The sequence below is a fragment of the Chrysemys picta genome, chromosome 3, assembly GCF_011386835.1.
Source record: "Chrysemys picta bellii isolate R12L10 chromosome 3, ASM1138683v2, whole genome shotgun sequence".
NCBI lineage: Eukaryota > Metazoa > Chordata > Testudines > Emydidae > Chrysemys > Chrysemys picta.
In genome coordinates, this window is record NC_088793.1 from 106,393,485 (window position 1) to 106,405,488 (window position 12,004).

General features: G+C 43.1%; 1 protein-coding gene across 26 annotated transcripts in view; it reads right to left on the bottom strand.

Annotated features, from left to right (window-relative positions):
• REPS1 (RALBP1 associated Eps domain containing 1) overlaps window positions 1–11,527 on the bottom strand; it is a 112,141-nt gene extending 100,614 nt beyond the window's left edge. For 22 of the 26 annotated variants that reach the window (XR_010600100.1, XR_010600099.1, XM_065590280.1 and 19 more), the window contains exon 1: window positions 11,244–11,527. Coding sequence is in view for 21 of the 26 variants with exons in the window: in XM_065590280.1 (XP_065446352.1) it covers window positions 11,244–11,396 (153 nt within the window). In the remaining 5 variants the exon portion in view is untranslated. Of the gene's footprint in view, window positions 1–10,740; window positions 10,965–11,243 lie in introns of those variants that run through there. The other 4 variants (XM_065590295.1, XM_065590293.1, XM_065590292.1 and 1 more) reach the window with 2 other exon arrangements.
• Between the last annotated feature and the right edge of the window lie 477 nt (window positions 11,528–12,004).

Here is a 12,004-nt window from a genome sequence, read left to right on the forward strand (position 1 = left end):
AGCAAATACTCACTAGTAACTACACACCACACCACAGAAACACTAACCCAGGCAAGTTGCCTTCTCTGTCCCCATATCTACTCTAGCAACACCATCATAGGACCCAGCCACACCATTAGAGGCTCATTCACCTGCACATCTACTAATGTGATATATGCCATCATGTGCCAGCAATGCCCCTCTGCCATGTACATTGGCCAAACTGGACAGTCTCTATGTAAAAGGATAAATGGACACAAATCAGACATCAGGAATGGTAACCTACAAAAGCCAGTAGGTGAACACTTCGATCTCCCTGGACACTCAATAGCAGATTTAAAAGTAGCCATTCTGCAACAAAAAACTTCAAAAACAGACTCCAAAGAGAAACTGCTGAACTACAATTCATTTGAAAACTTAACACTATCAATTTGGGCTTGAATAGGGACTGGGAGTGGCTGGCTCACTACAAAAGCAATTCTCCCTCTCTTGGTATTGACACCTCCTCATCAATTATTGGGAATGCCCAACATCCACCCTGACTAAACTGGCCTTCAACATTGGTTCTCCACTTGTAAGGTAACTCCCTTGCATCTGATGAAGTGGGTATTCACCCACGAAAGCTCGTGCTCCAATACGTCTGTTAGTCTATAAGGTGCCACAGGACTCTTTGCTCCCTTCTCTTCATGTGCCAATATATATTTATGCCTGTATCTGTAATTTTCACTCCATGCATCTGAAGTGGGTTTTTTTCCCATGAACGCTCATGCCCAAATAAATCTGTTAGTCTTTAAGGTGCCACCGGACCCCTCGTTGTTTTTGTGGATACAGACTAACACTGCTACCCCTCTGATAGAGGTATATTTGACACTGGGGGCATTTGCAGCACTAATAAATGCTCCTGGATTATAAATACTCAAAAATTCACCCCTTCCAGAAATTCAGGTGAGGGTGTCATCTTTTTCAAATTCTTCTAATTAGCATATCACAGTTTCTATAAACTCTATCCTGGCTGCACAGACAATTCTCCCGTACCCGTAAAGGGCATATTTAAAAGTTACATATTTTATATAGACAGATAGCTGCAGGGACCAATCCAGCTCTATGGATAGCTTCCTGAGCCAGCAAAACACCTGTGGATCACCAGCATAAATGCTGATTTAGGGCATGTTTTACACTGCAATTAGCCACTCTGGCTGGTCTGTGCAAGCTGACTTGGGCTTGTAGTGCTTGGGCTAAGGGGCTGTTTAACTGAGGTACAGATGCTCAGACTCAGGGTGCGGTGGGACCCTCCCACCTTGCAGAGTCCAGTAGCCTGGGCTGCAGCCCAAGCTCAAATGTCTACACCACAATTGAGGAGCCTCTTAGCCTGAGCCAGCTGGCACAGGGTTTTTAATTGCAGTGTAGATATATCCCTAGTGAGCCACAGTCAGACAAGCACTGCTGATTTCAAAAGTAATAACACCCCTCTAACCCTCGGGGGCAGTGAGTAGAATGAGTGGGAAATCTGTGATTCCCATTAGAGAAAACATGCAAGTTGTTTACAGTGAATGTTGTGAATGTGGGGTTGTGTAGAGGAGAAGGAGTTCTTTGTGTTATCGCTTAACTCTGAATTTAGGCAGAGGAAGAAGAGCAGACAACTTCCTGAGCTCCACTAGGAATCCTACATGCAGGCATAATTCACATGAGAAAAACTTTTATGGCCTTCCATAGCACCTATGTTTTAGGTATCAGATAGTTTCATTGTTTTCCTTGTTTATGTGGGTTTTACCCAGAGAAAGCTAGTAAAATGGAATTGTAAAACAGATTGGCAAAGGGTTCAGGAGTTTATAGTATCTGAAACTAAGATTATTTATGACTTCAGGTTGAAGATATACCTTTAAATTGATAACTATTTATGTTGGGGTTATTGTTAGGTACTCTAAATATCGGATACAAAAAGGAATTATCTTTCAGGCTTAGAGAAAAAACGTTGTGTGTTTTCACAATGTGAGAAAGCAGAGAAACTGCCCACCAGCATGGAAAGGAGTAAGCAGCTAGTCCCACCCCATTATACCTGCAGCTAATGCCAGGCATGGAGGGGGTAGAAAAGGAGAGCCTGGTTCAGTTTAGGACTGACTGGCAAAAAGGCAGGAGCTAGTTACTGCCCTACCTGATAAGAAGGATGACTGCCAGCCAAGGCAGCCACCAGGGAACACATTCCATCTCTCAGGCTCCAGCCAAGGGAGAATGCAGAGGAGACCTAGGAGCCTCCAGCAAATGAGGTAACTGGGTGACTACAGTCCAGAGACATTGTGAGGTCTGGTTGCACCAAACTTACTGCTGTCCTGCCTGAAGGAGCCTGGGACTGCAGCAAGGTGCCACCCAATATCCACAAGAAGGACCTCTGGGCAGCAAACCACCCCAGCAAATTGAATTATAGGGGACACGTCCCAAACTGAAGGAACACTAGTCGGAAGTAGCCCAGGGCAGTGGATTTAGACTCCCTGCTTGGGGTGTCCCCTGTTCAGGGGTCAACTCACACAGGGCCCTGGGCTGGGACCTGGTGGAGTGAGAGGTCCTGGGTTCCCCTCCACCACTGCCTGGAAGACTGAGGCACCTTGACCTTGAAGTCAGGTGCATCACTAGGCTGCCTGGCCATCCATGCACCCTATTACATACACTGGAAAAAAAAAATCACAAGATTACAATGAATACACAATCAACTACTTTGTTTACTTAGTCCAAGTACTGACAGCTTTGATCAACACCAAAACGTGAACATTTGATACATTTCTAAAATTCTAGTCCAGATGCTACTATTTAGGGTGGGTATTAATCCCTGTCGCTCTCTTCATGTCTTTTTTTAAGCTGTTTTCAAATAGGGTTGAGGCTTGATACTGAACATTAGTTCAGTTTTGTGTTGGCATAAGTCCTTATGAGGGGAAGCTCATCATGTGAGTTATTATAAAGCATGATAATTTTGGATCAGGTTTAAGGGTTGGCAAAAGTTACACTAGTAGGCTGCCTAGAGAAGATCAAGTCTAGTATAAGCCTTGTCTACACTAGGAAAGTTTTAGCCAAAATTTCCTACCATTGCTAAAAACAGTGGGAATGTTTATATAGACCATACACTGCTGATATCTTAGATCAGGGATGGGCAAACTTTTTGGCCCGACGGCCACATCTGGGTATGGAAATTGTACGGTGGACCATGAATGCTCACGAAATTGGGGGTTGGGGCGCGGGAGAAGGTGAGGGCTCTGGAGTGGGGCCAGAGGCCAGAAATAAGAAGTTTAGTGTGCAGGAGGGTGCTCTGGGCTGGGTTCAGAGGGTGGGAGGGGGATCAGGGCTGGGGGGCAGGGGTGCAGGCTCCAGGAGGCACTTGCCGCTGCTTCTGGGAGCTGCTTGAGGTATGTCCCCCCTCTGGCTCCTACACGAAGGCATGACCAGGAGGCTCTGCATGCTGTCCCATGCACAGGGGCTGCCCCTGCTGCTCCCACTGGCCACGGTTCCCGGCCAATGGGAGCTGTGGGGTTGGCATTTGGGGCAGGGGCAAAGTGCGGAGCCCCCTGGCTGTCCCTACACATAGGAGCTGAGGCGGGGACATGCCTCTGCTTCTGGGAGCCGTGCGGAGCCACGGCACATGTGGAGCGGGACAAGCTCTGGGCCCCGCTCCCCAGGGAGACCTCAAGGGCCAGATTTTTTTTTTTTTTTTTTTTTTTTTGAGATATCCTATCTCCTAGAACTGGAAGGGACCCTGAAAGGTCATCGAGTCCAGCCCCCTGCCTTCACTAGCAGGACCAAGTACTGATTTTTGCCCCAGATCCTTAAGTGGCCTCCTCAAGGATTAAACTCACAACCCTGGGTTTAGCAGGCCAATGCTCAAACCACTGAGCTATCCCTCCCCCCCAGACTAAAACATCTGAAAGGCCGGATCTGACCCCCAGGCTGTAGTTTGCCCACCCCTGTCTTAGATTGGCATGTTTTCTGACCCTGTGCAGAGTAAATCTAATTGACTGTGCTTCAAACACCACTGAACAGTCCACAATAGGATTTTTCCAGTGTTAACACAAGTAGAATTGAGCATGTTTGCCACAGTTCTAGATATAAAAGTCAGAACTCAGCTCCCAGGTTACAAACCGTAAGAGCCAATTCTGGTACTAGTAGAAATGAGATGGCGTAAGTGCCTTATTGTTGCAGAGAAAAGAAACAAGCCTATCAATCAGCTCAGGGGAGATAAGTTAAAAGAAACAAAAGGAAAATATTTCATTGCAACAATGCATTTTAGACAAATTCATAACTTTGCATATATCTTTTGCAAATTGGGAGCTGCTAACTGTATACCCAGTGACTACACATTTTTTGTACTTGCAAACAAGCTTGTGATGCATTTATCTCTTGCCACTTCCTATTAAGGAAAGTGGTAAAGCACAAAGTGCACATAAGCACATGCCTCATGCAGGCCTATGACATAAGTACAAGGTTAAAGATTTGTGGGTTTGGGTTGCCTAACTTCAGATTAAATTTCTAAAGGTTAGCTGAAAAGCAAAAATAAAAACTGAACCACAGATTTCTATACTGAATGAATGCCCTCACATACTACACTGTTGTGAATCTTTAGAAGAAATAAAATTTAAACTACTTCATCTAAAGGTGGTTTGTTAAGAAAAATAATGGGTTTCTCTTTTTTTTAAACTAGGAGATGCATAAAGAAAGCCTAAAAGTTTAAGATTCCTCTAATTAAAAATGCAAATCTTATTTATAGAAATAGTAGAGATGTGATAGTATATATACACTAAGGAAACCTGTTTAATTCAGAAGGCACGTGTTCTCTCTTTATTCAGACTAATTAGAACAGAATTAACTACGCTAAAAAGAAAGACACCCAAGATCCTGACCAACAGCTGGAAAAGCTTGGGTTTTTTAGGATCTAAAAAAATGTTCAGACCTGTTTTCTTGTAAATCAATCACTAAAATGAGAAAACCACTTGTCTTCCATCTTCAGGTTACCCTTTAAAAAAGTTAAGTACAAACTTATTTTTAGTAAGTGCATGCTCACCACACTATTTGGGGCAATTTACACTAACTCAGCTTTCATTTGCAGTTCATCTTTTATAGCTTCTGCTTTCGTGAGCTGATAATCTACCTTTAAGAGTAGATTTTCACAATAAGTCCTCATCTACATTAGAAAAAATTTACTCTTAGCTGAAATTTTTTTTAAACTATTTTATATAGTATAGCTGAGACTTTAAAAGGACAGATCTGGGAACTCAACTTTGACAGTATGTCATATTTTGAAGTATGTAATAAGATTTTACTCATAGCTAATGCCAATTTTTAAACCTATAGCAAGTTCTCACTATCAACCTAAATTGAAATCTAAAGCAGTAGAGAATGAAAACACTGTAATAACTGTGAAATTAAGATCACCACAACAATATTGACATTTTGGTTTTCTTAACTTGTTCCCCACATACACTATAATCTACTCTGAAAACTGATCTGCATTTTTAAATCGACTTATTGCTGCTGTATTTGAACTGATGGGTTTCTCCTATGGAGCACAATAATTCCCCAATCTATTAATTTCAAGGTAATTTAACTATGGAAACTATTTGCCAATAGCAAATAAGGATAGAAAACAAAGGGGTAGACAAAGCTTTTGGAAATTAAAAGATTAGAGAGACTGTTAGTTTATTAGACTGGCAACACTATTTTTTAAACCATATTAATTGGATAAAGGACTAACAATAGAGTACTGTCACATATATCACATTAAAACATCAAAATGAGACTCACTAGACAATGAAAAAAAGGTTCCTCACTCTGCCCACCAAGAGACAGCCTTGACAAAAGAATATCAGCTAGCATTTTAATCACTTGCTTAAAGGTTATCCAGTGCAACTGTAGTTGTAAAAAGTAGACCCTGGAATAATTGTAGAACCCACTCATTTTTTCATACATTCTCTAATGCCAAAGTAAAAGTCATTTAACTTCAGTCTGGAACACCAGCACTGATTTTTATTAAATGACAGGTGTTTTGAAGAGGGCAGTAGGCAGAGAAAATGCTTATTTAATTTTTTTCCCCCTGTAAGATTATTTTGCAACATAGGATCCTGCCTTCATGACATAGTAATTTCAGAAGAATGTCAAGCATAGAAATAATTTCACAGTGCCATTAAGTAAATTGTTACAAGAAAGTTCTAGGCTCATTCAAGATAAGAGCAAAATACAGCACACATGCATAAAATGTTCTGTGATTATGCAACTTTAACAAGAGTTATATAAATCCAGTACTGAAGTCTTCAAATCATTTACTTCCATATCCCTGGGACATTTTGTTCGAAAAATATCTTTGCTGTCAAATATAAGCCCAAAACCAGTGCAATAGTAACTGATAAGCCTAACAAAATAAAAGAAAAGGGAAAATCATGGAGGCCTAATTTAATGAATAATTTCAATACTACACTCATGAGATTCACCGAGAACTGATTTTAAATTACTTTTGAGAAAATTCTCCTATTTCATGTTCTAATTCATTACACAGGCTAAAACTTACATGTGCTTCTGTACTTTTCAATTTAATTCATCAGTGTACTTTTATTCCGAAAATTAGCATGTGTCACACTTCGGTTAACAGGACTTCACTTGATATTTCAATGCCAGTTTACTACCCTAACTATTTTAAACAGGTTTTAAAATATAGCCTGATTTATCCAAATATGTGAAAATATCAAATATTTATTCTGACGGATAGGTTTTCCTTTACACTTGATTTTTTGATGTTTAGATTCTTTGTTAGATTGAAACCTTTAATTTGAATTAAAAAATTCATATTTGTTTTAAAAGACAATTGTGATTGAGAAAGTTTTTGTACAGAAATTAGATATCCATAACATTTCTGCACAATCAATGGATGCAGGGAGTCTCCATAATTTTTTAGCATCTAATATATTCAGAGTTGAAATTGTCAATTTAGAAAATTATTTCTAGTTCTTTTATGGTTTCAAACTAGGTTTGCAAATGAAAACGAATATGGCACTGTCTAAATAAAACTGCAGATTGACTAAAGAAGTGGCAAAATCCTCATCCACGCAAAATCAAGGCGTTCACTTTCAAAAAGCACACTGTGTAGAGAAGGGAAGGGTATCATGGTCTCCAACTGGTACAGTCACTAGAACTGCAATAGTAAAGGCAGACTGGGTTTGGTACTCCTCAGTACAAGTAGTTCAGGGTCAAGTTATCCATTCTGTTCCCTCCATTGGTCTGTCCACAAACCAATCCTCTCTACTACCAGAGAGTAGTGCTTCACAGTACACACTGATAGTGCACAGGGAAAACATGTCTGGCCTCTCCATTGTGTGCCTCAAACAATGAACTGCTGCATTTTGAACACTATTTACATGTATATGGGCCTGGAAAGGTATCTACTACTCAATCTCAACTGCTTGACTCTGAATACTAATATACACAAAAGACTTCATTATGAAACAGCTGAGGCTGTCACACCTTTCCCCCATTTGCACTTTTGGGCACACCCTTTAACCAGATGATTTTTTGCCCCAATGCTAGTTTAGTAAAGAACTGCCTGCAGAATGGCAGTTAAACAGATTAATGAAAGGCTGACATTAGCAGAGTTAAGGTTGTGGTGAATGGTCTCTCAGTTGTGGTAATGGTAAACTGTGTGTTTTTGTGGGTGGAGGAGTAAAGGGTTACACGGCTAGGTGGCTCATCTTTTCATTTTCTTGCTCTTAACGGTTTGTCAAGCATATGTGTGTAGCAACTGTAACTGCTTCACTACAAAGATTTTTGTATATTGATTTCCTTGGTTTATTTAATACATAATTGAGGGGTAAAGCTTAGAAGCAGAAGTGAGATTTTTTTGTTTTGGGTGCACCAGCAGCTGTGCATTAGCCTTCTCTGTTGTAGAATAAAATCCAACAGAAATGTGTAGCTCCTCAGAGAAGATTGTAAAAAGAACAGGAGTACTTGTGGCACCTTAGAGACTAACACATTTATTAGAGCATAAGCTTTCATGGAAAGCTTCCATGAAAGCTTATGCTCTAATAAATGTGTTAGTCTCTAAGGTGCCACAAGTACTCCTGTTCTTTTTGTGGATACAGACTAACACGGCTGCTACTCTGAGAGAAGATTGTGTGCGCCTTGCTCCCAACCACCTGGCCTGTGGCACAATGAATAACTTGTAGGTCCAAGGAAGGAAAGAAGTGAAACAAAAATTCTCACAAAGTCAGAGATTCTGATTTTTAATCAAGCCTGTACTGATTTTAACAAAAGATGCCTTAAGATTTCTACTGCCTCTGATTAAGAACCTGTGAAGAGAAAAGGTTATAATGGAAATCCGCATGTATACATAGACCCAGCATTCTTAAATTTGGGGCAATTTGACTGGGCTAAATAAACTCAAAATCTATAAACTGTACTCACATTTTGGTTGTTTAGTACTAAATGTTACATTCTATAGGAAAATGGGAATTGTCCTACTGGATCAGGCCTGAGGTCCACCTAATCTATTCTACTGTCTCCTTCCTCAGTGTCCAGCACCAGGTGTCTCAGAGGAAAGTGGAAGAACCCCATAGCAAGCAGATGTGGGATAATTTGCCACGCACACTAGGTCTCGTCCTAATCTCCAATAGCTACAGACTGATTTATACCCTGAAGAATGAGGTTCAATAACCTTTCCACAAATTTGTGTTATGTTAACTCTGGTTATTCTTGATATCCATACAAATGTCTATTCCCTTTTCTTCAGTCTCATTAAGTTCTTTGCCTCAATCACTTCCTGTGGCATTGAGTTCCACAGTTGAGTTAAATGCGGTGTGAACAAATTTACCTTTGGTTTTGAATGTTCTCTTCTTGGATTATGAAATGAGAATAGACATTTCCATTCTTCATTTTATATACTTTTCTAAACTAAACCCCGGTCTTTTCAATCCTCATATAAGAGTTTTTTCTATGTTCTTGATCATTCATTGCTCTTTTCTGACCTTCCCCTAGTTCTTCAATATTTTTGAGACAGGGTGACCAGTACTGCACACAGCATTCCAGATGAAGCCACATTATTGATTTATAGGGGCATTTTACATCTTTTGTATTACTTATCATCTCTTTCCTTATGCACCCTACATTGGTTCATAACTGCAGCTGCCTATTGATAAGACATCTTCATTGAGCTGTCTACAATGACACCCAGGTTCCCTTTCTTGAGTTGATCCAGTTCATTTACAACCGTGTAAGATATACAATTAGTTTACATTTCTCTCTCCCAACACACATTATTCTTCAAGAGAATATCACTCTGAAAGAGAATATTCACCTCCTTTGAGACAGACTAGGTAGGATTTGAACCTGTGACCACTTCTGTACAAAAGCACAAGACTATACTACTCCAATAAGCTATTGCATCAAGTATAGAGTGCTAGCACCGTACTATTTTAGATGTACAACTATTTTATATATACATCATGGAAGAGACACTAAACAAAATAAAACATATCTAATTGTGTTCATGTGATGAGTTTAAGGAATGTGGGAATCTGTAATTCAGAACACAAATACTATTAGTGGGTGGCCCTCAAGGTCTCATTCATAAAATATTTTTTAAAAATGAGTTTTCTTTTAGTTTAGAGATTTAAACAGTGTAGATCATGAATGAAAGATAAGGACATCAAAACAATAAATAATCAGAATCAGATTTTTTAGTAATTTAAATTAATTTTGGCATTTAGTCCTCACCAGAATTTTTACACCACCCACAACTTATCACCCTCTTTTACTGAGCTGGAGCACATGATCCGGTTCATTTTAAACTCCTTTCTCCTAATCTAACCACTCGCTTTTAGGTGTCTAAAAAGTAACACCAACACCTCCTGATTAAGTGTACACAAGCTCCTGAAATTAATCCCACTTTTGATTTGCAGAAAGTTGACATACATGTCCTTGTTGGTTTTAAACTACAATAATGCACTCTGACTCTTCACTGAGGCAACAGTGAACCCATGAGGTGGTATGGCTTTCTGGAAATGATACTTTACTCTACTTAAAGCATCTTTCAGGGAACTCAAAGAACTTCACAAATGTCAAGGCCATGAACACATTATGGTGGATGCAGCGACAGCAACAATTCATGGTACACAGCTGTTGCAACTAAGGTTCCCCAGTGGATACTTTTCTAGGAACTATACTAGGCAAAGGTTGCTAAATTATCCCATTTAGCTACACTGGTAGCACTACTTGCAACTGTGTAACATAGCTCTCAGATGAGTCCCAGTTCCCACTGGTCACAGAAGTAGTGCTGGAATTTTTGCTTCCACACATTGCTAGTGGGAATCTACTGCCTTAGCACAACCTAGCCAGTATTACATAGTTTTAAAATTGCATTTTTCACTAGTAGATGCCATGTGCTTTACAAAGATATACAGGTACTCTACTTTTGCAAATTAGGAAACAAGCATAGCGTTATTTAATTATTTGAATAAGGTCACTGAGCCAGTAGCATCATCAGGAATAAAATACTGATTTCCTGTTTCCTAGTATTTCCCAGGATTGCTGGAGTTCCCATGCTTTGGATGGACTTCACTGTAAAGCTTTTAGAAGTGATATACTTCCTTGCCAGTAGCCAATGTTACCCCAGGAGCTCAGCAACGTAGCCTCCCCAACCCAGTAAGTTGAGACCTCTGAAATACATATTAACCCCATACTAACACTACGATCCCACGACAACACGCGCAGAGCCTCCCTGAGTTGGATAAGCATAATTACCCTGTTCCCAGCACTGCACGGGCACAAGCCCAAGACCAGCAGGAGTCGATGGCGCTGAAGTTGCCATTCCACATCGTATCTCGGGAGCACGGCGACTGCCCTCAGGCACATCCCCCATCCCCAGCCTGCAACGTTAACCCCGGGGCGTGCCCCCAGCACAGAGCCCCCCGCTGCAGGGGAAGAACAGGCTTGGAGCGATGCAGGGAGATGCCCAGCACGCGGGGCAGGGGCAGCCTTGAGAGAAACCCCCCGGTGCCTTCAGGCAGCAGCAGCGGCGACAGCCACAGGGCGGTGCCAGGCACCCCCGGGAGGGATGACGGGGCGGTTGCGGGGAGGCAGAATCCGCCTTACCCCCGGGGGCGGCTGAGGGGCTGCTCAGCGCCCGGAGGCGGGAGGGGCCGGGGGAGGATCCCCGCCCCCGGCAGCGGGGGCCAAGGGCGGCGGTCCGGGGGAGGCGGTGCCAGCCCGCGGGGCCGCTGATGGGGGCGGGTAGCGGCCGGTACCTGCAGGACCACCTCGCTGGGCAGCTGCGCGGCGCGGAACAGCTCCAGCACCCGCCCGTTGGGCGCCACCTTCTTGGTGCTCTCGGTGTCGCAGTAGGAGAAGAGGTCGCAGTAATAGCGCTGCTCCGCCTCGCTCAGCGTCAGGCCCTCCATCGCGCCGCCCGCCGGGGGGGAGGTGAATCCCGCGAGCCGCTTCCTCTCGGGCCTCGCGGGCGCCGCTGTCCCTGCGAGGCCCGGCCGCTGCGCTCGCGCTGTGGGGGCCGCACCGGAAGCGCGGGGCCCGCGGGGTGGGCGTGGCTATAAAGTTTCTCGGCCTCGGCTCCGCCTCCTCCCCAGCGAAGCCGCCGCCATTTACTGAGCCCCGGAGACTGGGGGGAAGGAGGCGGCTGAGCAAAACACGCCTCTTCCCCAGACCCGGATGTGAGGCCAGGCCCGCACCCTTCGTGTGCCGGAGGCGGCAGGACAGAGGCGCCTGCAGCGTCCCCTGCCGCCGTGGCGGGCTGAAGCTTGGCGCCCGCCCCGGTGCCTGGGCTGCTCCCCGGTGCCTCCTAGGGCAGGATCGAGGCAGGTCAGGCGCGTTTAGCGGCGGCTGAGTTGTGTGGCTCGCGGTGATGATCCCTGTTTTAGGCATCGGTTTTAAGCATAACTGATTTTTAAGGAACCAAAATCAGGGCTGCTTGAGGGGAGGGATAGCTCAGTGGTTTGAGCATTGGCCAGCTAAACCTAGCATTGTGAGGTTTCAGAGTAGCAGCCGTGTTAGT